General features: G+C 45.4%; 2 protein-coding genes across 2 annotated transcripts; both read left to right on the top strand.

Annotated features, from left to right (window-relative positions):
* The first annotated feature begins 21,023 nt into the window (after positions 1-21,023).
* LOC113316164 lies at positions 21,024-21,554 on the top strand. The gene has a single exon (XM_026564384.1). It carries the CDS (start codon positions 21,024-21,026, stop codon positions 21,552-21,554), a length of 531 nt encoding a protein of 176 aa, XP_026420169.1.
* A 30-nt stretch (positions 21,555-21,584) lies between these two features.
* Positions 21,585-23,123, top strand: LOC113316163. Its single transcript, XM_026564383.1, has 2 exons — positions 21,585-21,802; positions 22,673-23,123. The coding sequence occupies exons 1-2, from the start codon at positions 21,585-21,587 to the stop codon at positions 23,121-23,123; spliced, it is 669 nt and encodes a 222-aa protein (XP_026420168.1).
* The last annotated feature ends 3,105 nt before the right edge of the window (positions 23,124-26,228 follow it).

The following is a 26,228-nucleotide window of genomic DNA, read 5'->3' as shown; positions in this document are numbered from 1 at the left end:
AGGTTTCACATCCTCAATCTGGACTGCCATGAAGACGTTAAGGAAGAAGATATAGTGGAGATCTATGTACGAGGAATAACCCCGTCGTTCAAGAAAAGCTTGGTCAACTTCCGCTTTCCAACATTCTTCGAGCTGGAAGAGGCGGCAGCAAGAATCGCCGACTGTGTCGATGAGCATAACTCAAATTACATTTGGCGGAATACAGTTAATACAATGTCGACCGCACCTAGAAACATCCGTGCGAACAATAACACGGAAGGTTGGAGCACACAAGCGCTCCCTTCGCCCTTGCCTTGCAGTAAAAAGCAGATTGTGGGTCTGCTAGAACAATGGGTGGCGAACAAAGAGACCCAGTTGCCCCCAACAAAGACGGACCTCAGCGCCATCGACCAAAACGATGCAAGATACTGCCATTTCCACCGAAGGATACAACACCCCACTATTGATTGCCATAACCTCCGAAGAATGTTCTAGAAGAAGTTGGAGATAGGCGAGATTGAGATGGGCAGTCCTGAGAATGGTAAGCTGGTCCAACATCAAGTCATGATGCTCACCCATGACCCAAGCTGGGACATTTGGAGACCTTGGGATGACAATGAGGAAGAGATTTGCGAGGTTGAGATGGAAAACTCGGCATTCTCAAGCACCGTTGGAGTAACAAGCAATTTTGCAAAAACAGTATTGGCCCAGCAATTCTTCGATTCCCTCGGATTCAACGAAAATCATTTCAAAGAGGTGTCGAAGGCTATAGCAGCTATCGCGGCGAGAAAACTTTACGACTTCTTCCCCAAGGAAGCAATCGTGTTCACAGATGAAGACATATGCTACCCAGGGGAACATCTTAGGCCCTTGTAATTAACCGCATACATCAACAAGCAACCGTTGAAGAGAGCCTTCATAGATGGGGGAGCGTCCCTAAATCTGATCTCGATGCACACGCTAGACGTCTTGGGGGTACACTAGTCCGAGATCAGGATGCGAACTACAATAGTCTACAGTAAGGGGATTTGGCGGTCATACCCATACGGCTATCGGGATCGTCAACTTAACCATGAAGATCAAACCGATCCGAGCCCTCACACCATTCCATACTGGAAGACGATACCACATTCTATGTGTTGCTAGGACGAGGATGGTTTCTCAACCACAAGGTAGTGGCGTCAACATACCACCAGTGTGTTAATACCAATATGAGAGGAAAGCAGTATTGGATACCAGCCACAAGCAACCCTTTCGATCCTGAGGAAGCGTACATGGCGGACGCCATCTTCTACGATGATCCAAAGGAGGTGGATGAAGTACCCGAAGTGCGACTCACTCCACTCCCAAAATGGGGGGAGGAAGAAAACCATATCCGACCAAGTCGGTGTTTAGCCCATCAAGAATGGTGTTTCCCGCTGACAGAAAAAGGAAGAAGAAAGAGCAACCCAGGTTTCAACGCTTCTCTAAACCGGATGGGGGGAACGTATATCGCTTGTAGAAATTAACCGAGGGAGTATCTGCAGATGCACAAGATTGCACCGATGTGTCGATAAGCGAGACGAAGACTCCCTCTGAAAACAATGAGCAAGGTTTAACTGAGCTGCCTTATAACACAATCGATGATGAGGAACTGCAAGATCAGCTCACAGAAGAGCCCCCTAGGACCACGGGAGAGCGAGTACCTGGAGATCTCACTGCAGATGGTATAGAGGAAATCAATATAGGAAACAAGAGGACAAGCGCCCTTTCATGATAAGCAAAAGCCTAGACGAAGAAGAGAGGGAAGCGTTGATCACACTACTCAGAGACTATAAAGATGTCTTCGCCTTTGATTACGACGAAATTCCAGGACTAGACAACGAGCTTGTGGCCCAAAACCTCAGAGTGTCACCCGAGTTAAAACCTGTAAAGCAAATAAGCAGGAAGTTCCCTAGAGCCACGACTCTTGCGATAAAAGAAGAGGTATAACGGTTCCTCAAGTCCAAGTTCATCAAACCTATCCAACATCAGACTTGGATAGCTAACATTGTACCCGTGGTGAAGAAAAAAGGAAAGATCAGATGCTGCGTGGATTATAGGTGTTGATGGTGGATTTTCATTTAAGGCTAAAATTATAAAAGCCAAAACTATGCGCTAACATCCTGCAAATGATAAATCCACTGATAAAGTGGATAATACTTCTTCACTATAAACTTACAACATTACCAATTAATGCATGACCAGCCTTGTATTTCCTTTACTACTCTATTCTCATTATTGGTGTTGCATGACGACTGAGTGATCGCTCTCAGCAAAGCAACACGAATCTCCAAGCATTAAATAAGGAGGCATGTACGAAATACCCGTACAATCTATAACTCTCGGAGTGTTATACTAGCCCGATCGAGCATCTGGACTGTCCGTATCAGTATCAGAAACTATCACGACCATCCAACTTCACCAGCATGATAGGATGGCTTAGATCGGATCCATAACCCCCAGGAAGGTATTGGAGTATTCACCACTGACCCAATGCGGGCCCCGCATGGTCGGTCTCCCCAAAAGGGTAGCATGGCTTTCCAAATCGTCCAGCCAAAACACGAGAAACCCTAATTTAGGGTCTGCGTCACATTACATGTGTCGCAAAGCAGTCTCAACCATCCATCTTCGCAGGCATAGATGGAGGGTGTAGATGTCCTGAAAAATAAATATGGTATCGCTAGAAGGAAGAGTGAAACATTCCGCCTTTTGAATGATATAGCAGCTCAATTACAAGAAGGTTCGACAAGCATTTACCCAGACGGTGCAAGAAACGCTGAATCCTTATCTAGAAGTCATGCCTTTACCAGCGGAGATGTAGAGAGAGCGCGTAGCCACAGGGGATTCAGGAGAGACGAACAACATGGTCCAGCTGGAGACAGAGACTCGGGACAACTCCGTAGAAGAAAATACTTGTCCGGGATGCCACATCTGCCGGATACAGAAAGCGAGCCTGCAGCTTATGGAGCCTTGCTCGAAGATTCATATCTTATGACTCTTGCCGAAGCTCAAAAAACTTCCCGATCCACAGCGACCTTTCAGCCAAGTGAAGAAATGCTCGAGGAGGGAGAAATCAACCAAAGGACGCGTGAGTGTGGCAGATGGGAGCATTCAACTCATTCACTCAACAGTGATATTACAATGCCTTTCGCATTCCGTCACCCAGTCAAGCGAGCCGCGGATAGGATGACACATGCTGGTTTACCAACTCCATCTCCAAAGCGTGCTCCATATCAAAACCATAGAGAGACGTCACAACGTCCACTAACGCAAGAGAATCTAGACTCAAGATATCCACGTTTCCCGCTTCCAATGGAGAAGATATTGGAATTGCTAGAGGCATGGGTACGAGACGGAGAAGTGCAACTGCCTTTTGTGTGGCATCCTCCGAATAATCAAGAAATGACATACCCGAGATATTGTCATTATCATCGATTCCTTCATCGCCCTACCAGTGAATGCAACGCCTTGAAGCGCATCGTTCAGGAGAATCTTAATTCGGAGGAGTTTCCTTCCCTCTATGGAAATTAATGCGTACGGTTTCCTTGAAGAGGTTGCTCGGGAAGATTCAGTTTCGTACAAATGAGACTCCAAAGAGCAACATGCGTCTCATCCATCCTTCGTAAGAGCCCAGCGGAGTGTGACAAATCTTGAAGTCAATAGGTGAAGGAGGATATTCATTTCTCCGAAGACAGAGCCTCATCACAAGTGCTGAAGAAGAGGATGGATCAGCTTCCATATTTTCTGAACCAGAGAGCAGGACTATCTTGTGACTAGGATGTTTCCTAATGTTCGGAAAAGGCACAATGAACAACTCATCATCCATGTTCGACATATCTTTGAAGCTGTTAACACTCCCTGACTTGGCACCAGCATTATCTTCAGAAGGCATTTCAACAGGAGTCTTTTTGTTCATCCTACAAAAGACGAGAGAGTCAGTGCTTGTATAAAAACACATGAGATGTGTAGTTACACACGACAGAACACACATTCACGTTGGAGTACACAAGGCTGGTATTGGGTCCAAACACCGGTATTGAGCCATATTAACAAATGAAATTGTTGGTCAATTCTACAAAGCCAGGGCTAATACCCCCAAATGAGGTTGATATCATGTAGTCGAGCAGGTATCGGGCCACGCAAGAAAGATCGATATCATGTTAATAGTCTGGTACTAGGTCATGTCAAATCCGTATTAGTCAAGGCCGGTCAAGGTCACCAGTCTGGTATTGGGCCACGCAAGCAAAGGAAGAAGTCACAAGGTTGGTATTGCTCAAGTTTCAAGTCTGGTATTGATCAAGTCACAAGGCTGGTATTGCTTAAGTTTCAAGTCTGGTATTGATCAAGTCACAAGGCTGGTATTGCTCAAGTTTCAAGTCCGATATTGATCAAGTCACAAAGGCCGGTATTAATCAGGACATAAGGCATGTATAATATAATAGGTGCAAGATAGGTTTTCAGTCCAAGCACATCGTCCACGTTCAATCGAGCGCATATGGTGGGTCCGCACTCATTCGCACACATCATAACACGTTTTCACTTTGTTCATGGGGGTCGTGTCTACAAAATTCAAGGGAAAGGTTTTTCAAGCCATAACCTAAAAGCTAGGATTTGCATGCAACAATGGAAGAAAAGAAGCAAAAACAATATATTCATGGATTCACGACTCGTTAAGCAATCCTAGCAAATATCAGCGGTTTTTTCTATCAATTTCGGTGGAAGAACTAATCATGATATATCTTGCCAAAGGGTTTTTACCTAAGAAATTAGGGTTTTTCCTAAAAAAAAACAACGGAAAACTTACCTTGCTGCGGACGGACGGCGGCGGCGACGACGGCAAGCTCCGACGGCATGAAGATCACGGACAGGAGATGGACACAAAAAAAAAATCGTGAGAAAAGAAAAAAGGGGTCGGTCCCTTTTATAGACAAAAAATTGGAAGAATCCCAATAGAAAAAGGATTCCTCTTTTTGGACTCTTCTTTTGATTCAAACACCCAAGGAAGGAAACCGGTCCCACCAAAGGATTCCATGCTTGCACGGCGGTGTTTACATGAACAATTACTAGCGGTCGGTCAAAATTCTTCCTGGTAAGCTTCCTTTATCCTGTCTTTCTCACATATGTATGTCACCATCTCATGCCTACCCCACAATAGTGTAACCATTATGTGCTAGGCAGGGGACTTAATGTTGATGGTGGATTTTCATTTAAGGCTAAAATTGTAAAAGCCAAAACTATGCGCTAACATACTGCAAAGGATAAAGCCACTGATAAAGTGGATAATACTTCTACACTATAAACTTATAGTGTAGGTTTAGATAATCCACAAGGATAGGTGGAAAGATCCTAAGCTATGATACACCAAAGAGAAAAGAGCGGCGAAGCACAGGATAGAACCAAGCGGCGCAAAGAGCGAGGTATCACGTGGGTCAGACGTGATGGCCCAATAGGTGTTGGATGTGATGTGACCCTTATCCTCTGACAGGTCGGGAGAACAATCAGAAATCACTCGGTCAGACGAAGGAAGATGGTCAAACAAAGGAACGAGAAGAAAGAAGAGCGACATCGTACTAACCAGGCGATACAGACTCGACCTCTGGTGAAGAACTATCGATCAAACCAGAAAGTCGGACGATCAGTGAAGGTCCGATTGAGAACAACTAAATGATGTAATGTGACCAACATTGTAATTCTGTTGTATGTCGACTTTGGCCTATAAATATAAGGGCAGGTCGAGAGAGAGAGGTAGGTTGTGAGGAAGGAAAAAAAACAAGGAATTATACTTGAGTTGTGAGAGCTTCACCATTTGAGAAAGAGAGAGATACTTGTAACAAAAGAAGAGAAATAAGAACATTCATCCTTTCACCCCGTGGACGTAGGTAATCATACCGAACCACGTATATTCTTGTGTCTACATTTGCTTGTGTATCTTCACTTTGTGTTAAATCATCTTATACTTCGTTGGATGTAGTGTGTGGTTTTATGCCGCTACATTCTGGCACCGACTAAGGGGACCGTCTAAGTTCTCCGGATACCTTGACTGCATGTACCGGCAGAGACGATCCAAAAGCTCATAAAAACACTTTGCGTGTTAGTTGATGCTAAGGGATGAACTCTGCTCGGCAAAAGTCTGTTTATAATCGTTTGATTTAAGTTCTGATGGTATAGTTAAGTTTTTGTTGAGAAAATTGAGTTGTTAGCAAACATTTTCAACTGGGTTGAATCTGAACAGTCGACTAGTCTTGTCTCTAACCGAGTCTGTTTTCAGGTCTCAATTTTCGTTTTCGTAGCATCTTTCGTACTTCTCTTCTTATTTTGATCTTAGTTATTGTCTTATGAGTCCGACAGCGGAAAACTCATAAACTCCCAAGTAACATCTTTGATGTATGGTAGAAGTTGTTTGAGGTTCCCTGTTGGCTTGGGAAAGTGCCGAAACAACAGCACGACGAATCATACATCGCTGGTGAAAGAATCCAAGAAATCAAGGGAAGGCATCCCTTTGCGTTCCAAGGAAGTGCATAAGTCTTAGTCCAGTTTTTGCCATGGCATGCTGACCTCATAAAAGTACGAATTGAGACCTTTTACCTACAAACAACTAGGTGTTAATGATTTGGAATCTAGGGAATGTAGGACAAATTGTAGCTAGTGCAGAGTCGTGGTACTGAAAGCGACGTCGTTCCCTTGAAAGCAACATAGCATGATACCCGTCTAAAAGAGACACTTAGGGTCTGAACAGGGCAAACTGGCGAGTTCAGCATGGCAGAACAGAGGGAATCGTACTTTTGAAACTCAGTTTTAGTGTCAGCCACCTTTTCCTTCTAAAAACCGTACGCACTATAGAAACTTTTCAAAAACAGGTCAAAGTAAGGTGTTGTATGTTTTCGCTGACGTAGGTAGGGACGACTCTCGGACTAACAACACACTGTGTCTGATGGCTAGCACGTCAGGGATGGGAAAAACTCTGAGGAACCCACGATCTCCAGTAACAACATTCAAGGAGGAGTAACTGGGACGAGGCGAGGGAGTAACGGGCATCCACCACCAGAGGAATCACGAGCTGCTGCAAGGGGTATGCCAACTGTGGACGAGGAGATCGATCTGGGACGAGACGGTGACCCGTCGCCTCTGGAGTGAATCGCCTCGCCCCCAAGGAGGGATGATAAAATAGATGGACTTACCGCGTCAGACACGGAAGATGATGAGACAACATTGATCCTGCATGCTCAGAGACGAAACATCAGACGACAAGCTGAGTATCAAGAATCCCTCGGACGAGAAAAAGAACGGTTAAGGAGAGTACAACTGGGACGAGAAGCGGTTATCGGGGTCGATCCGGCGACATCGACTCAGATACCTCACAATATACCACCTCCACCACATGTGACGATGGCACCACCCCCTGCTCATCTAGGCCATCCAAATGGTCATTCCAGCCATGAGAGCACAGATCCAACACTGATCGCGATTCTAGAAAGCCAAAGAAGGTAAGAGGCGTCTTTAAGAGATCTTCAGCAAAGGAATCTGTCTCTAGAGTTCGAGAACTATCAATTACGGAACTTAAGGCCGAGGCCGAGAGAATCCTCAAGTCGTGGAACATCGGGTTACCAAGGCCGAACCGGGAAAGCACCACCTGCAATGGGACCTAGCGATTCCGGTCGATCGGGACCACCCCGACACCACCTGTCAAGGGATACGGACCAACCGAGGATTCATCAACAGACGACGAAAGGCGAGAGAGGAACAATCAGCAGAGAAACACAAGGTGCGATAATGCGACTGAAGCCAAGCTGAGAGAGTTGGAGGAGAAGATAAGAAAGCTGTCAGGAACCGGCGAAGAAGACAAACTCGCCGAGGTTATAAGCGAGGCCGAGAGGACCCCTTTCACCCAAGATATAGAACTAATGACACCTAAGTGCACGCTCCCCACCTTCCCATCGAGGTTCGACGGCACGGGAGACGCAGTTGAGCATTTGAAGATGTACACAATGTCCCTAATACAATGGAAAAACCACGAGGTGGTAATGTGCAAGTTCTTCCCTGCAAGCTTGGAATGCGAGGCAAGGAAATGGTTCTACAACCTCACACCAGGAACAGTCAACAATTATGAGACTCTAGTCGAAGCCTTCCTTGAGACATACATGCACAACATCAGACCTCGGCCCAGGGTCAACAGGCTATTCACCTTGACCCGACGGTTCAGAGAACCTCTCAGATCATTGACCGATAGATGGATAAATTTGTGTACAGAGATTGGGAAAGTACCCGTCGACCAGCAGATATTCGGGTTTGAAAATGCACTTGGGAGATCGGATCCCATCTGGGTAGCCATGTTCACTGAGAAACCACAAACGTTGAAAGAAATGAGGAAAATGCAAGAGCATTTCATCGCTCTATAAGAAATCCAAGACTCAAGAGATAGAGGAGTGCAAGAAGCTAGTGCAGCGCCCGAGTAAACGTCAGACGATACTCAAAGACGGCCCGAGAAGAGATCGAGTCCGCCCGTGCGAGGAAATGGGAAGAAGGAATGGATAGCTAAAGAGAAGAGGCCAAGGCACGAGGCGAGAACGTACACCCTTTTGAATGCTCCACTGGAAGAAATCTTCAAATAAGTCGAAAAAAGGAGTGACATCATATACCCAGCTTCAAGAGGGTTACAGTTCGAAGAGACCAAGGATCACCCGGAATATTTCCATTATCATCAGTATCGAGGCCACTCTACAAACAACTGTCGAGAAGTGAAAGACATCGTGCAACACCTTATCATAGATGGTTATCTGAGACAGTTCGTCCGACATCCATCCCAGACGACCGCAACGCCCAATGCACCAGTCCATCAGGTTCGGATCTACAGATCCACGCAGTTTGTCAACACGATTTCGCATTCCGCCACTCAAGCGTACAATCTGAATCCTAGAATAATGTCTAGAATCCACAAGAGAGATCATAGTTGGAATGAAATTTTCAGTGTAGCAAAAGCTTTGCCTACGGAACCATGGATGGTGCGACCTATCTTTTTCTCGGCCCAGGATGTCCCGATGAACGACCAAGCTCACAATGATCCTTTGGTTATTACCCTGCTAATTAAGGAATGGGTGGTAATAAGGATACTAGTAGATAGTGGGAGCTCCGTCGAAGTAATCTTATACGATACATTCAAAAGGATGGAGGTGTCGGATGATATACTCGTCCCGTCAACATATCGTATATACGGTTTTAATGGGACGGTAACCATCCCTAAGGGCGAAGTAACTCTAAGGGTATCGGATGGAGGTGGCTACCTGGATACTTTAACCACATTCTGTATGGTTGATGTCGCCTCGCCCTATGAAGCTATTATCGGAAGACCATGGATCGCGTAAATCAAAGGAGTGGCATCGGCCTATCATCAAAGATTACGGTTCCCAACGTACAAGGGGATAGCAGAAGTCGTAGGAAATCCACAAGCAACCCGACAGTGCATGCAGGCCGATGCCCAGATAAATGAAAAGCGGCGAGCACGACAAAGGGAAGAGAAGAAAAAGGCTAAAGAAGCCAAAGTCGCAGAAGAACTGGAAAAGGTTATTTCGCAAGCGGTCATGGCTTACGAAGCACAAGGAAGCGAGCCTTCATGGCAATTAAAGGAGATGACGCCAGTGAAGGAATCAAGACCAAACTTCTCGGCCGTAGAACCTACTCGAGAGATTAATTTGGGAACTGAAGAGGAACCAAGGGTGGTAAGGATCGGGTCCTTACTATCGGATGAACAGGTAAACCAGCTCGTGGCGGTGCTAAGGGAAAAAATGGACGCATTCGCATGGAACATGCACGATATGGAGGGTATAGATCCAGAGGTATGCTGTCACCATCTAAGGATCGACCCAAGCTTCAAGCAAGTCCGACAAAAGATGAGGCGAATCGCACCAGAATTACAGGCGACCGTCGAGAAGGAGCTAAAGAAGTTACATGAATCGGGAATAATTAGGAAATCACACTACCCACAGTGGATATCTAACATGGTCGTGGTTCGAAAGAGAAACGGAGGAGTCAGAATCTGTATCGACTTCAGCGACCTGAACAAAGCTTGTCTGAAGGAAAGTTTCCCTCTCCCAAGTATCAATCAACTGGTGGAATCTATAGTGGGGTACGAGGCACTAATGTTGATGGACGGATACTCGAGGTATAAACAGATCCCGCTGGCTCCCGAGGATCAAGAACACACCTCCTTCTTCACATCAAGGGGCCTATACTGCTGCACCAAGATGTCGTTTGGGCTGAAGAATGCAGGCGCCACATATCAGAGGTTGGCGGGCGATATGTTTGAGGACCAGATCCACAACACCATTGAGGTTTATGTCGACGATATGCTAGTAAAAAGTCGCCTAGCCAAGAATCACATCCGAGACCTGCGGGAAATTTTTTTGAACGATGAGAGAATATAAAATGAAAGTTAACCCGACCAAATGCGATTTCTGGGTCACATCGGGAAAATTTTTGGGATATATCATCACTCCAAAGGGGATAGAAGCATATCCCGAGAAAGTTAGAGCCATCCTCGAGATGCCGTCACCAACCACAATAAAAGACGTACAAAAGCTGAGCGGAAGTATAACAGCATTGGGGCGATTCATATCTCGGTCGTCCGACAAATGCAAGGATTTCTTTAGCACTCTTAAAAGGGGAGAGAAATTCAAATGGACGGACACCTGTAAGGAGGCGTTTCAGAATATTAAGCTACATCTTGCAAGTCTTCCAGTATTACAAAGACCCGAGCCGTCGGAGGTCCTCACATTATACCTCGGAGAAACTTCAAATGCTATCAGTGCAGTCTTAGTTCGAAATGAAGGGAACGAGGAAAATCCCGTTTACTTCATTAGCAAAACATTGAGTCCGGCCGAGAAAAATTATACAAGGATGGAACAGATGATTCTAGCGCTATCTTTAGCCACCTTGAAGCTAAGGACATATTTCCAAGCCCATCGGATCCGCGTGCTCACAAAATCACCTATTGAGGCGGTACTAGATAATGCAGGCCGATCTGGAAGGATCTCCAAATGGGGGGGCGAAATAAAACAGTTCAACTTTTCTACGAATGAGGACAACAGTGAAGGCACAATTAGTGGCAGATTTTTTGGCAGATTTTCTACTAAGCGACGAAGATGAGGTCGGGGACATACCCGGAATGGAAGAAGATCGAGAAGACTCGGCCGACTTACTCGATGCAAGTAGCCCATCACGTTGGGAAGTATTCGTCGATAAGGCGTCAAACAAAGATGGGTCGAGACTTGGGATAGTCTTTACCACACCAAAGGGACGAAAAATGATCCATTCGTTTAGATTGGAATTTAAGGCGACAAACAACGTCACCGAGTACGAAGCTGCGATTCACGCCCTGAGATTAATCGTCGATATGGGCCTACAAGATGTAAGGCTAACTAGCGACTTACAGTTGGTAATCCGAAAATCACGGGCAAATATGCAATTCACGATCCAATTCTGCAGAAATACTGGGAGCTCGCCCAATTCTATATCAACCAGATCCCCAGCATCAAATTCCGCCACATATGCAGAAAAGACAATCGACACTCGGACGCACTGGCATACATCGCCTCCCAGCTCGCAACCCAAGTGTGGAGGGAATTCGTGTCATGAGACTCCTCGCCCCATCCATACCAGAGACACCCGAGATATCTGTCGACGTGGCTATCAATACGGCCGATAGATATCCAGACGGAGATTGGAGAAAGCCGATTCATTCGTACTTGGAGACAGGCGAATTACCCAAGGGGCGACCCGAGATCAACAAGATCAAAAGCAAATCGGCGCTTATGAGTTAAGAGATGGAATCTTATACAGAAAATCGTACTTGGGGCCCCTCTTAAGATGTTTGAGTAAGGAAGAAGGCCAACAATACTGAACGAACTACACTATGGGGCAGCCGGAAATCACAGCTCTGGACGAAGTTTGTCAGCGAGAGCGAAAACGATGGGATACTTCTGGCCATACATGAATGATGATGCAAAACAAATGGCACGAGCTTGCGAAGAATGTCAGCGGTTTTGTAAGAAGATACATGCGCCATCTGTAACTCTAAACTCGGTGGTGAGACCTTGGCCCTTTGCCAAGTAATGGATCGATATCGTGGGGCCATTACATGTGGGATCGGGGCAGAGAAAATACTTAATAGTAGCGACGGATTACTTCACTAAATAGGTGGAGGCGGCACCACTGAGACATATCCGTGACAAAGACGTCTTCAGGTTTATTTGGGAGCAAATCATATGTCGTTTCGGAGTACCGAAGGCCATCGTCTCGGATAACGAAAAACAGCTTCAGGGAGAAAACATTGACCTACTATTTAACACCTACAATATCAGAAAAAGCATGGATACCCCCATATACCCTCAAAGTAATGGGAAGGCCGAGATCACAAACAAAACTATCGCCGATAATATGAAGAAGAAAATTAGATGGAGAGTATGGTAATTGGTGCAAAGAACTCTACAATGTTTTATGGGCCTATCGAACCACTCGAAGGGAAGCAACAGGGCTATAAATTTTCATGCTGACCTATGGAACCGAAGCGATACTACCAACTGAAGCAATGATACCCACCACAAGAATTGAAGCCTGGAGGCGAAACATATCGGCAGATCTAATATTGGCCAAGCTCGATGACTTGGAGGAAACAAGGGAGATGGCGTTGCAAAAAATGGAGCATTACCAAATGAGATTACAACGAGAATACAACAAACGAGTTCGACCAAAAGAGTTTCAACCGGGGAAGTTAGTGTCGAAATATCTAGACGATTGGGAACGTGACAAGAGGGGAGGTAAACTAGCGGAAAGGTGGGGAGGAGCATACACAATCGTGTCTAAAGCGGGCGAGGGAGCTTATCGATTACTCAAACCATACGGCACACCCGAGCTAAAACCGTGGAACGCACAACATATGAAACTCTATTACCCATGAGGAGTTCGAGGGAAACAGGAAAACATACTTGTGATTCATTTCTTTAAAACCGCGAGGGGTAGAAAATATGACATGAGCGACCAATGGTCATTCGTACTCGGGGAAATGCCAGTGAGGAAGTGCCGAGGTGACTTAAACTCGAATGGTCATTCGTACTCGGGGCAAATCCAGTGTGGAAGTGCCGAGGTGACTTACAGTCGTCTGGCTATTCGATACTCGGGGCAGTGGCAGTGTGCAAGTGCCGAGGTAGCCTAAGGGTACTGGTGGTTGGAAGCCAGATACCAAAGGTTGTTAAGATGCGATTTCTTCTCATCCAGGTAACCTACTTACATCTGAAAGGTTACCCCCATCGCAGGTGGCCGTGACCACTTGCTCGAGTTGGTTAGTCGATAACCACTCGTGATTATCTGGCCTAGACCTAGGGCGACTATAACCCTTCCACTGAATCTAAAAGATAGTGATGAGATACCTCGGCTGGGACATGGCATCGGGACTGATAACCCTCCTTGTTGAGTGTGTTCGATAGAAAAGGCACTAATAACCAATACATGTGACATTAAATGCAGGTGCGTAACATAAACAACAAGATAAAACTGAAATTATCAAGAGAATTGTCAACACAGTGGAAAAGGCGGAAATAGTCAAAGAAAATAGAAAAGAAAAAACAAGCTTGGCAACGTAGCACCCCATTTAAAAGAAGTTTTTCAAAGAAGCATGGGACAAGTGTTCAAACGAATTACAACCCGCAACAAAGGGAAAATTAGTGGCGCAGCACTACAAAAAACGTGATCAACTCCTGGGTGGAACAACATCGGGCCTTCCCTTCCTCTGAGAAACCTCGCGGCGCTTTTGCGCGATGTACTCGTTCACACCGGCCTTAATCGCCTCAGCTAGCTCGCTCTGATGAGCGTTTCTCTCGTCCACAATCTGCTGAGAAAGCTTCTCAGACCTCGGCGGCTTGGAGCTTAACCTTCGTCTCACCTTCAGCCTTCTTCCACTTCTCCACCTCTTTCCCGAGGTTGTGCACATATCGCTCCAGATCCTTAACGCGACCCTGCTCGGCTGTAACAGAAAATCACAAGCATGTTAGACAAGGAGTATAGCAGAATGCAGAATAAGAACAACAAATTAACTCGATCTAAGGCCATCCCAGCATACACCCCAGAGACCTCATAGAGTTGACAATACAGATTCTAACGACTCCACGGACTTGGACAACTCATCCTCGGCCTTAGAAACTTCAAAGTTAACTCATTATAGTATTGTTCATTGAATTCATTCGAAGGGCGATATTTCTTGTGATCGCTCCACTCGGCCCTCTGACGATTATAGGACAATTGTAGCATCGAAAACTGGGCTTGGTCCCACTCTAGGTCACTGGACATCTTATCGAAGCCCTTGGTCCTTTCAAGAAGATCTCGGTTGGACTGTTCGGCCATAGTCTTTTCCTTCAAAATTCGTCGCCGATCTTCATGAAGATATCGATTTTGAAGCCTAATGGAACCATTTTGACTCTCCAGATTATCGGCTAGTAACGTTTTATCACCAGCAAGTCTCTGAAACATCCCCAAGCGAGCCCACAAGTTATCTATCTCCTCGGGGACATACTCAAACATGCGATATCTGTCCAATTCCTCTTGAAGTTGTTGGATCTCGGCCTCCTGTCGGTCTATCTTCCCATCCTTATTGCAAATTCGTTGTCGAAGATTCTCCACAAGATCTTTCTCGATATCCCATTTTCTCTTCATAAGCCTATACTCCGAAGAAACATCTAGATCTATACTAGATATTTCGGCTAGAAGAACAATAATTGACTCAGGATATTGGTACGAAGAACTCAATCAACAAAACTATGTAAACAATATACCTTGAGCATCGGCGAGTTTGATCTCCAGGTCACGAGATCGTTCCTTCTTCTGTTGAAGAGCAGCCTCCAACTTCCTAATCTCTTGTCGGCGGAGCACAGCCTCCAACCTCGACCGATTCAACGACTACAAATTTCACCCCAAGACGAGATTAGTAAGGCCCGAAAATATCAAAACGAAGAGTTCAGACAAACCACTTACCAGATTATCAAATACCGGCACAATGTCAGGATACAGGGGCACGACAGCAATCATCTGCTCATCAGTATAGGAGACGAACTCCTCTGAGTATAATGCGCCAAGAGAATCACACAGAGGGCCCGATATGGTGAAAGATGTAAGAACACTCGAGGAAGAACCAACATCCATTGGGGGACGCTTTTGGAGCGATGTTTCAGTCGGCCCCTGAGCCCCAGGCTGCACGGTAGGAGTCACAATAGTAGTCTCCAAGGGAATATCCCCTTCTTTCTGCCCACCACCATCCTCATCAAACAGCTGCTCGTCCCCGAATATATCGTCCTCATCATCTTGATCGGGGATGTCGATCACGATGTCAGAACTTTTCAGCATCACTCCCTTTGCCGCCACTTTCCCCCGAGGAGGATTATTCCTTGGAACCAAACCTTCATCACCAACAGTATCAGACCCTTCAACATCTTCATCCTCGCTCCTAGGGATTTTCTGCACAAGGTTCAGCGTCAGAACACGTGAAGGCAAAAAACAGGGGCAAGTACATGTACTTAGATTAAAAGATATATGTTTGTTACCTTCCCCTGGTCTTCCTCGACCCTTGTGCCAACACTTCTCTTCTTGGAAATAGAAGCCGATTTGGTAGGCTCTCCCTGAGGCTTAACCTACGACAAGAAAGTAATCAATACCCTGAGCCGACACAACAGGAATCGAAGAAAATGGAAAGGAAACAACATACCCTGTCATCATTAATCACCTAGAATGAGTAAGGCTCCGCAGGAAACTGAGGAGAAGGGAAGCTACCATGCAAAATCTGGCCACGAACAAGTATGGAACCCGATCCCAGTATGGGTCATTAGTATGGCGAGCACGCTTGTTAGAACCTCTCCCTAGAGGATCAGCATCCAGCATCAATCGTTCAGCACCATCGGGCATAGACTTCAAGCAATGAGCGCTGGCAGCAAAACCGGCAAGGTCACCATTAGTAGATGTCCCACTCTGATAGTTCGCAAGGAAAGTGGCGACAGTATATTTGGGAGCATCCTCGGGCCTGTAGGTCGACCAATCGGCTGTAGATCCATGACCCTCACCCCAGTCTCTTCACTCATTCATCAGACGGAAAGTGTTGCCATTCCACTGGGTCAAGGCCCGAGGCGGATGAAGCTGCGACAACACCTCATAGTATAAAGGGCTAGCAGGGTTATACAAAGGAAAGCAAAGGCTGAGCTCTAATTTCCCCCGAGTAACGATAACCGCCTCGGATGACTGATCATATCTTTCGACATCGGACTTTCTCAATACACCCGTCTGGCCCGAGACCAGGGATACCTCGTAGTTTTGAAGGCCAAATTCTTCCTTCAACTGTTCAATAAACTCATCATCAGACAAGTCTTTTGAGACTCTCTTATCAGACCTACATGAAAAAGAAGGAGATTCATCAGGGAAAAGGGAATTTATAGCACGATAATCGTGATGGGATGGACTCCCAAGCTAAAACAGGGAATCAAGAGAAACGACATCGCCCTCGGATAAGGTATCACTCACGCACTTTTTTTCGGTCATTTACGGAGAAGAAGAAGCCATGTCAAGAAAAACGAACAAGGATATACGAGCTCTGATGAAGAGAAAATCAAAAAGGAATAACTAACCACAACTGTCGAGAATCTCACCAACAGAAACAACAAAGACGAAGATTGAAAAGAGAAGAGAGTCACCTGAATTAATGGCGTCGGCAACAAAGGTAGGAAGAGAAGAAAGATGAACAACACTTTGTTTCTCTGAAAATGGCGAACGAGGGAGTGAGAACATAAGGGAGGATATTTATAGGGTACATCGCCGCAACCGATAGCAAAGGTTACAAGTCATAAAGGAGAGTTAGTGGGAGACTTCATGGCGGAATTCCCGGCACGCTCGAAGACGTGGGAAGATGGAACGATTTTCTTTCCCTCATGTCAAGCACACGAGCGAAATAAGGGGCATAAATGTAGGTGTAGATAATCCACAGGGCTAGGTGGAAAGATCCTAAGCTATGATACACCAAAGAGAAAAGAGCGGCGAATCACATGATAGAACCAAGCGGCACAAAGAGCGAGGTATCACGTGGGTCGGACGTGATGGCCCAATAGGTGTCGGATGTGATGTGACCCTTATCCTCTGATAGGTAGGGAGAACAATCAGAAAGGACTCGGTCAGACGAAGGAAGATGGTCAAACAAAGGAACGAGAAGAAAGAAGGGCGACATCGTGCTAACCAGGCGATACAAACTCGGCCTCGGGTGAAGAACTATCGGTCAAACCAGAAAGTCGGACGATCAGTGAAGGTCCGATTGAGAACAACTAAAATGACGTAATGTGACCAACATTGTAATTCTGTTGTATGTCGACTTTGACCTATAAATATAAGGGCAGGTCGAGAGAGAGATGTAGCTTGTGAGGAAGGAAAAAAAAACAAGGCATTATACTTGAGTTGTGAGAGCTTCACCATTTGAGAAGGAGAGAGCAACTTGTAACCAAAGAAGAGAAATAAGAACATTCATCCTTTCACCCTGTGGACATAGGTAATCATATCGAACCACGTATATCCTTGTGTCTACATTTGCTTGTGTATCTTCACTTTGTGTTAAATCATCTTATACTTCGTTGGATGTAGTGTGTGGTTTTATGCCACTACATATAGCATTACCAATTAATGCATGACCAGCCTTGTATTTCCTGTACTACTCTATTCTCATTATTGGTGCGCATGACGACTGAGTGATCGCTCTCAGCAGAGCAACACGAATCTCCAAGCATTAAAGAAGGATGCATGTAAGAAATACCCGTACATGCTATAACTCTCAGAGTGTTATACTATCCCGATCGAGCATTTGGACTGTCCGTATCAGTCTCAGAAACGATCACGAGCATCCAACTTCACCAGCATGATAGGATGGCTTAGATCGGATCCATAACCCTCAGGCAGGTATTGGAGTATTCACCTCCGACCCAATGCGGGCCCCGCATGGTCGGCCTCCCCAAAAGGGTAGCATGGCTTGCCAAATCTTCCATCCAAAGCAGCGCGGACGAGAAACCCTAATTTAGGGTCTGCGGCACATTACATGTGTCGCAAAGCAGTCTCAACCATCCATCTTCGCAGGCATAGATGGAGGGTGTAGATGTAGATTCAAAGGGCCCAGAGCATGTCAACACAATCAGCATGGGCCCTCCTACATACATGACCGATCGGTCAGGACCAACTATAGTTGGTCGTTCCAGTTCGTGCGCCCAAACAAGGCATGACGCACTGCCGGTGAAACCCTAATTAGGGTTTGAACATCACGAGCGTCCATTTTCTCCTGCACGAATGAAGGGTCCAGGAGTAGACTAGGTGGGTCCGGTGCGCATCAACATGATCGTCGTGGGCCCATCTATCTACACACCCAATCGGCCAAGGCATATCATGCCTGGTTGCCTTGATTCGCACGCCCAAACTAGGGGTGGTCACACCTCCCAATTGCAAACTAATCTCGACCACTCAACTTTGCCGGACAAATTGAGTGGATTAGATCATGTTTCTATGGGACAATGAAATACAGGCGTGTACACCAGCCCGTCGTCTGCACACCAGACTAATCGGCTAAGACCGACCAGGCTTGGTCGCCCCGAAACGCGCGCCTGAAGTTGGCATGACGCGCGGCCTTTGCGGCACCGGATTTCTGTCGCAAATTGATCTTAACCACTCCTCTTCACCGGACAAACGAGTGGCTTAGATCACACTTTCACGGGACAATGAGGTATGGCCATGTACACCGACATGCCGTCTACACGCATGCATGATCGGCCTTGCCAAAATCATGTCCCAAGCTTGGATTCGATCAAGCTGAAGAGTGATGCTTGCGCACCTCTTCATAAACGCTAATTCCACTAACGGTCGCAGATGAGTGTCTCAAACATCATCTCATCCGTTCAACTTCATCTGCTTGGTTATACAACCCTGGTCAGGAGTTAACTGGTCAATGAGGTGTCGTGGTGATTACCATCTGTAACTCTACCACACCAAGTGATCGGCCAAGTCAGGACTTACCTGTACAGCCCCAAACGATCACTTGAAGATGGCTAGACATGCATCTATTTTAAGACGCTTAATCGTGACTTACTCCATTAAGCCTTAAAACAGCGATGATTCACTCATGCTAAATACATTAAATGCATTAATGCATAGAATTCACGTGATATTTTACAAGTATCCAATTCCAAAATAACTTAGTTATTTAACCTAGCATTACATGCTACTTCCTGTGGGTCCCACGATCCACACAATCGAGACATCAATCATGTCACAAACTGTGGGATACATACTGGGGTATTGGGCTGGCGGTTTACAGCGTGCAGCGCACAACTCGCCATCACAAGAACGTGTCAGGAAGTCATGGACGGTTAGTGATGATGGGATAAGTGGGCAAGACTGATCGTGTAACACTAACACACACAACTCCACTACTCCATCACTCTACTTTCTCCACTTCCCATGAGAGACGTGGGTTAGGCTCAATGACTTGTATAAATAGGTTCTCCTCCCTATTTTCAAACAAGACAAGACAACAGAAGCAAGTGTTGATACAACCGTATTCAAACACCGTAACTGATAACTTACAGTCTGCAAGCCAGTTCAGCTTTCTGATACAAGTCATACATAGCCAACACCTTCACAATCTCAACACCTTCTTCGCTTCCCTCCCTAAGATCAACCCCATCTCCTTCACTTTGTGACCGAAGAAAGTCTCGAACGACCATTTCTTGGTTTAGGCCGGAATTGTACAGATTGATTTCTCAAATCACAAAGCACTCCCGTGCAGTGCATTTGTTTAGGGTTTAGATTCATTCCTCATCCACACACCCCAAATTACCAAATTCGGCAGGAATAGTTTTCACCCATAAACAATAGGGACCTAAACCGAGCATGCCCAAAAGACGACTTTCCCCTACCTAATATCGACATGACGCTGGACGCGACAGGAGGAAAGCAGCGCTACTCCTTCATGGATGGCTTCAGTGGGTACAACCAGATAAGAATGACTCAAGTTGATGCAAAGAAGACAGCTTTTCAAACTCCATGCGGGAATTTTTACTACGTGGTAATGCCCTTCGGTCTGAAAAACGCCGGCACCACATACCAGCGCGCCATGACGTCCATATTTCATGATATACTGCACCAAACAGTGGAGGTTTATGTCGACGACATTGTGGTCAAAACACAAGCGGCCGAAGATCACATATCTCATCTAAAGACAGCCTTCGAAAGATGCAGGAAGTTTAAGCTTAGAATGAATCCCCTCAAATGCGCCTTTGGAGTGACGTCAGGTAAATTTCTCGGCTTCGTGGTGACCAATGAAGGAATTCAGGTAGACCCGAGCAAGGTTGAGGCGATCACAACCATGGAGCCCCCAGCAAATGTGAAGGAATTGCAAGCCTTCATAGGAAGGATATCATATATACGACACTTCGTACCTGGCCTAGCGCAATTAATGACCGCGTTCCTTCCTTTTCTAAAGAAGGGTGTAGCTTTTGTGTAGGGAGAGGAGCAGTGCGCCGCATTAGAAAGATTAAAGCAGTGTCTGGTCAGCCCTAAGATCCTCAGACCTCCGGTAAGAGGAATTCCCCTCTATCTCTCTACGGCGTTTACTAGCTCAGCGATAGGAGCAGTCCTCGTGCAAGTCATGGGAGGAAACGAGTTATCACCTATTTATTATGTCAGCCGAATATTGCGAGATGCAGAATTAAGGTATCCACGCGTAGAACAAGTGTGTTTAGCCTTCATCTACGAAACACAGAAATTGCGGCCCTATCTCTTGACGCATGAGACCATCGTGGTAGCCGCGGCGAACCCTATAGCCTACGTGGCTTCCATGCCTGTACTAACAGGAAGAACTGCTCGATGGTTGTTGCAGTTGTCAGAATTCTAGCTCAAATACCAGCGACCGGATGCAGTAAGAGGACAAGCAATCGCCGACCTAATAGTCATGTTCCCGAGAGAAGGAGACGATGAAGTGCACGAGTACATACCTGGTGAAAGAAGCCGTGGATGTTGACAAGACTTGGGCTATGTTCTTTGAAGGATCATCATACGACACGGTTGGAGAAGCAGGGGTAGTGTTCGAAGCCCCACGAGGCGATCTGCTCTCATACTCATTCAAGTTTGACTTCCCATGCAGTAACAATGTTGCCGAATATGAAACGCTAATTCTAGGACTCAGGATGGCGAAGGAACTCAATTTAGGAGGCGTTGAAGTTAAGGGCGACTCAAAACTGGTGACAAACCAAGTAAATGGCGACTTCCATGTCAAAGAAGCGCACTTGGCGCCCTGTCGAGCAGAAGCCCAGAGACTAATGAACCAGACAGGGTCAACATTAGACCATATAGGTAGAGGAGGGAATCGACATGCAGACGCTCTAGCAACCCTGGCAAGCAAGGTGCAGTTAAATGGTGAAGAAGAATGCACGATCACGATACGAAGAAAGGAGCTGCCCAGTACATGGAAAGAGGACCTAGCCTTCGAAGAAGCAGACGACTAGAGACGAGTATATATTGAAGACCTAACCCGGATGGATGAGGATCGAGTAATTCCGACCCAAGCCTTGAAACAATTTGTAATGATCCAAGGGGATTTATACTATAAAGCTGCTGGAGGGTCTCTCGCAATATGTGTAAATAAAAAGGGCAGCAGAAAAAATACTCCAGGAATTGCACGAGGAGACATGCGGGAAGACCGGCGGCGTCCATCTCTACAGGAAACTTTAGAGGTTAGGAGTATATTGGCCAAGTATGTCATCACAAGAAGCAACCCTCCAAGACAGCTGTGTCGACTGCCAAGCTCCGCCACAATCCGCAGAAGTATGTATCATCGAGGGGGTGGATTGGAGACAACCTTACATATATTTCATCCAACATGGAAAGCTACCCAACGAAAGGCAAGCGGCTCTAAAAATCCAAAAGAAAGAGGGACGTTTCTTCATGCACGAGGGTGTCCTTTATCGGCGAAGCTACAACAATGCTGTGTTACGATGTCTGTCTGACCAAGAAGCAACAGAAGTAATGACTTGGTCACACGATGCGGAGCATCAAGGGATGCAAAATCTATTCCTACAACTTTACAAGGGAGGATTATATTGGCCAACAATGGAAAGTGACACTGCAGAACATGTCCGAAAATGGCTAAGCTGTCAGACGCACGGAACCCTGATTCGGGCTCCCCACACTCAACTACACAGCATAGTAACCCCGTGGCCATTCCACAGCTGGGGGCTTGACCTTATAGGCCAATCAATCCAACGTCCTCAAAGCGCCACAAGTACATCATCACATCTACCGAGTATGCATCAAAGTGGGTCGAAGCGATACCTCTCAAAGACTACGCTGGAGCAACCGTTGCCGCATTCATCAAAGAGCATATCATCTATAAGTTCGACGCGCCTATGATAATTAGAGCAGATAATGCTAGGTCGTTCTTAAAAAAATAAGTGATCGATCTGCTCATCCAATACAACAGAAGACTGCACACATCGACTCCCTACTACCCTCAGGGGCAGGCTGAAGCAACGAACAAAACACTCATCTGAATACTCAGCAGAACCGTGCATGATCATCACTGAGAATGGCATAAGCAGTTACCATTGGTATTATGGGCGTATAGAATCTCGAAGCGCAGTTCTACAGGAGCATCACCATACTCCCTAGTCTATGGAGAAGATGCGATACTACCAGCAGAAATAGCAGTCCCATCTGCGAGAGTGGCAATGGCCAGCCATATAAAGCCGGATGAAACAAGTCGTTTCGCCCACCTAGATACAATAGAAGAAAGAAGATCACGAGCAGAACGATTTGAAGAAGCCTACAGGAAGCGCGCCGCCAATTACTACAACCAAAGCGTAAAGGAGAAAACCTTTAAAGTGGACGACTTGGTCCTAAAAATTGCTCCTCATGTGCAGAGAAATGCAAGTGTCGGTAAGTTTGCAGCAAATTGGGAGGGCCCATTCAAGATAAGGAAGGTAGCAGACAGTGGATACTACAAGCTTAGGCGAATGAATGGGACCAAGGTCAAATCGCCCATCAACGGAAAATGGCTGAAAAAGTTCCACGCCTAAGTCACTCAATGTATAAATATCTTCCCTAAGTAATAAAAGTAAGTTATCAAAAATGGTGTGCATCTACAAAAGGTCTCAGGAAAGCCAAAGGCGCCTGATTGACTGACAAATCTACAAAAGGTCTCAGGAAAGCCAAAGGCACTTGATCGACTGACAAATCTACAAAAGATCTCAGGCTAGCCAAAGGCGCCTGATCGATTGACAAATCTACAAAAGCTCTCAGGAAAGCCAAACCTGATTGATCGACAAATCTACAAAAGGTCTCAGGAAAGCCAAAGGCGCCTGATTGACCGACAAATCTACAAAAGGTCTCAGGAAATCCAAAGGCGCCGGATTGACTGACAAATCTACAAAAGGTGTCAGGAAATCCAAAGGCGCCTGATCGACTGACAAATCTACAAAAGGTCTCGGAAAATCCAAAGACGCCTGATTGACTGACAAATCGACAAAAGGTCTCAGGAAAACCAAAGGCGCCTGATTGAATGACAAATCTACAAAAGGTCATAAGAAAAGCCAAAGGCACTTGCATAGTCAACATTATCCATGAAGGTGATATGTTGACCAAGAGAAGGGGAAAAGGAAGTTAAAAAGAGAGAAACCAATGATCAGACTAAGAAGAAGAATTGTATATAAATAAAAAAGGCGTAATTCACGATGCAACCACCATCCACATCTCCTTTACACGGTGTGACACATGTCAACTCACATTAACAATGAAGTACGGGAGACGGTGCTCCCTAGGAAGCTCTGGGGTACCTCCTAGAGGGAAGGAAAACTTGAAACGAGTCCTGGGGACTCAGAGACCAAAGACCAGCAAGGAAATATCCACGAGACAAAAAGGGGTAGGGAAAGTAGCAACAGGGAAGAGAAGCATAGCAACAAGTAATAAATAATACTAACATCAAAAGAAAATCCACAAGGGACAGAGTCCCAAAACAAGTGCACAAAAGAGAAAATCCAGCAAGATAAGCCACCCCAAAACGGCACGCAACATTAGCCGACTATCAGCTCGCGACAACGAGCAATGTCCATATCCACGGTTTCCGCCATCAGATGCCCCTCATCACACTGAATGGCGTCTTGAGACAATTCCCAGTTAGCCTCTGAAAAAGCGGGGGTCTAACAACACCACCCAATATTTCTCTTAGCAATCTGTATGGACTAACTCCGAAATACTTTGCTAGAGAATCAACTAGATAGTCAGACTCAATCTAGATAAAAATATCTCAAGGAGTTAATATCTCTCTCTTGATTTGAATTTTACTCAAGCTAAAATCAATAGCGAGTCTTTATCAAATACAAGGAATAACTTGGACGGTACCAAAGACCAATGTCCAAGGATCAATCAATATCAATCAACAACCAAAGGTTGGATTTGATCACGAACGCACAACCTGTATTATTTCAATTATATAAAATATAATCCGGAAAAGAAATAACGCAGACACCACAAATTTTGTTAACGAGGAAACTGCAAATGCAGAAAAATCCGGGACCTAGTCCAGATTTAAGCCGCTACAGACACTAGCCTACTCCAAGCTAACTTCGGACTGGACTATAGTTGAACCCCAATCAGTCTCCCACCGATCCAAGATACAGTTGTACTCCTACGCCTATGATCCCAGCAGGATACTGCACAATTGATTCCCTTAGTTGATCTCACCCACAACCAAGAGTTGCTGCAACCCAAAATCGCAGACTTGATAATAAACAAATCTGTCTCACACTGAAAAGTCTATCAAAGGATAAATCTGTCTCCCACAGATAAACCCTAGGTTTTGTTCCGTCTTAAGATATGAAATCAAGGTGAACAGGAACCAATTGATAATCCGGTCTTATATTTCCGAAGAACAGCCTAGATTAATCAATCACCTCTCTACAATCCTTCCTGACTACACATGCGGTTTGTCGAGGAATCACAAACAGTGAGACGAAGATGTTTGTGACTTCTTTATCTTGCCAACCGGAGAACTCTCACGATCTCAAGCTAATCAAAGATTGTACTCGTACGATAGAAGATGCAAGATCAGATCACACAACTATGATAAAAGTAGTGTCGGTCTGGCTTCACAATCCCAATGAAGTCTTTAAGTCGTTAACCTGGTTTTAGAGAAGAAAACCAAAGGTTAAAGGAGAATCGACTCTAGCGAGTGCACTAGTATCACACAGACGTGTGGGGATTAGTTTTGCACAATGCTAGATGTCTCCTTTATATAGTCTTCAAATCAGGGTTTTGCCTTAGTTACAAAGCAATCCATATTCACCGTTAGATGAAAACCTTATTTAGATTCAATCTAATATTTCTCAACTGTTAGATCAAAAACTTAGCTTGTCACACACACTTGGGTAAACGTTTACTGGGTTTGTGAAAACCATGCCCAAACATGTACGTGTATGTTGGTTCAACATAGTAACCCAAAAGGTTAACCATATGAGCATTTCATATTAACCTTGTTTTTCTTCACCATAACTAGTTCAATTGACTCAAATGAACTAGTTAAAGAGTTGTTCAATTGCTATGAGATCTTATGTAACTACACAAGACACAACTGAAACAAAGATGATTCGATTCGGTTGAATCGGCTCATGAACTTTATAGCCACGGTTTGTATAAAGCATTCCTTAGTAATTTAAGTTTCATGTTCAGAGCACATATTTTGATCATAACCTCTTAAGCTCACAAACAAGTTCGGGGACTTAAGACAATCGGTGGAGTTTTCCAAACTCAGCAGAAAATCTCGGCAAAGAGACTTTCGCCAGTTCGCGGACTTACACGCAAACGAGTTTTTGGAAAATCCCAGCAGAAATTCTCGGTAGAAGAACTTCCGTCAGTTCGCGGACTGGGTTCGCGGACTGGGTTCGCGGACTTGGCAAAGCCAATTCCTCCGGTTTCTATCAATCAACAAAGTTTGAAAACTTCGGATTAAGGAATACATGTTTATGTAATCTAAACTCTTATTCCAATCATTGGGACATTCTCAGAGGATGTTATATAGCCGTTATTCAAAGACCGTTTCGTGTCAGAGCAATTCTCAAAGTAATTGAAACTTTTCATGAATTTCGTCACTAGGTGAAGATAAACTTGATCAAAGCGAAACGCTTTAC

Source organism: Papaver somniferum, chromosome 10 (genome assembly GCF_003573695.1).
Source record: "Papaver somniferum cultivar HN1 chromosome 10, ASM357369v1, whole genome shotgun sequence".
Classification (NCBI taxonomy): Eukaryota; Viridiplantae; Streptophyta; class Magnoliopsida; order Ranunculales; family Papaveraceae; genus Papaver; species Papaver somniferum.
Note: the sequence above shows the minus strand (reverse complement) of the source record. Positions and strands in the feature narration are given on the sequence as shown.

Coding starts and splice junctions, on each gene's coding strand:
- LOC113316164 (XM_026564384.1), top strand. CDS start 21,024: ATGAAGTGCACGAGTACATACCTGGTGAAAGAAGCCGTGGATGTTGAC.
- LOC113316163 (XM_026564383.1), top strand. CDS start 21,585: ATGGATGAGGATCGAGTAATTCCGACCCAAGCCTTGAAACAATTTGTA. Junction 21,803..22,672: donor GTTAGGAGTATATTGGCCAA/GTATGTCATCAC, acceptor ATGGGCGTATAG/AATCTCGAAGCGCAGTTCTA.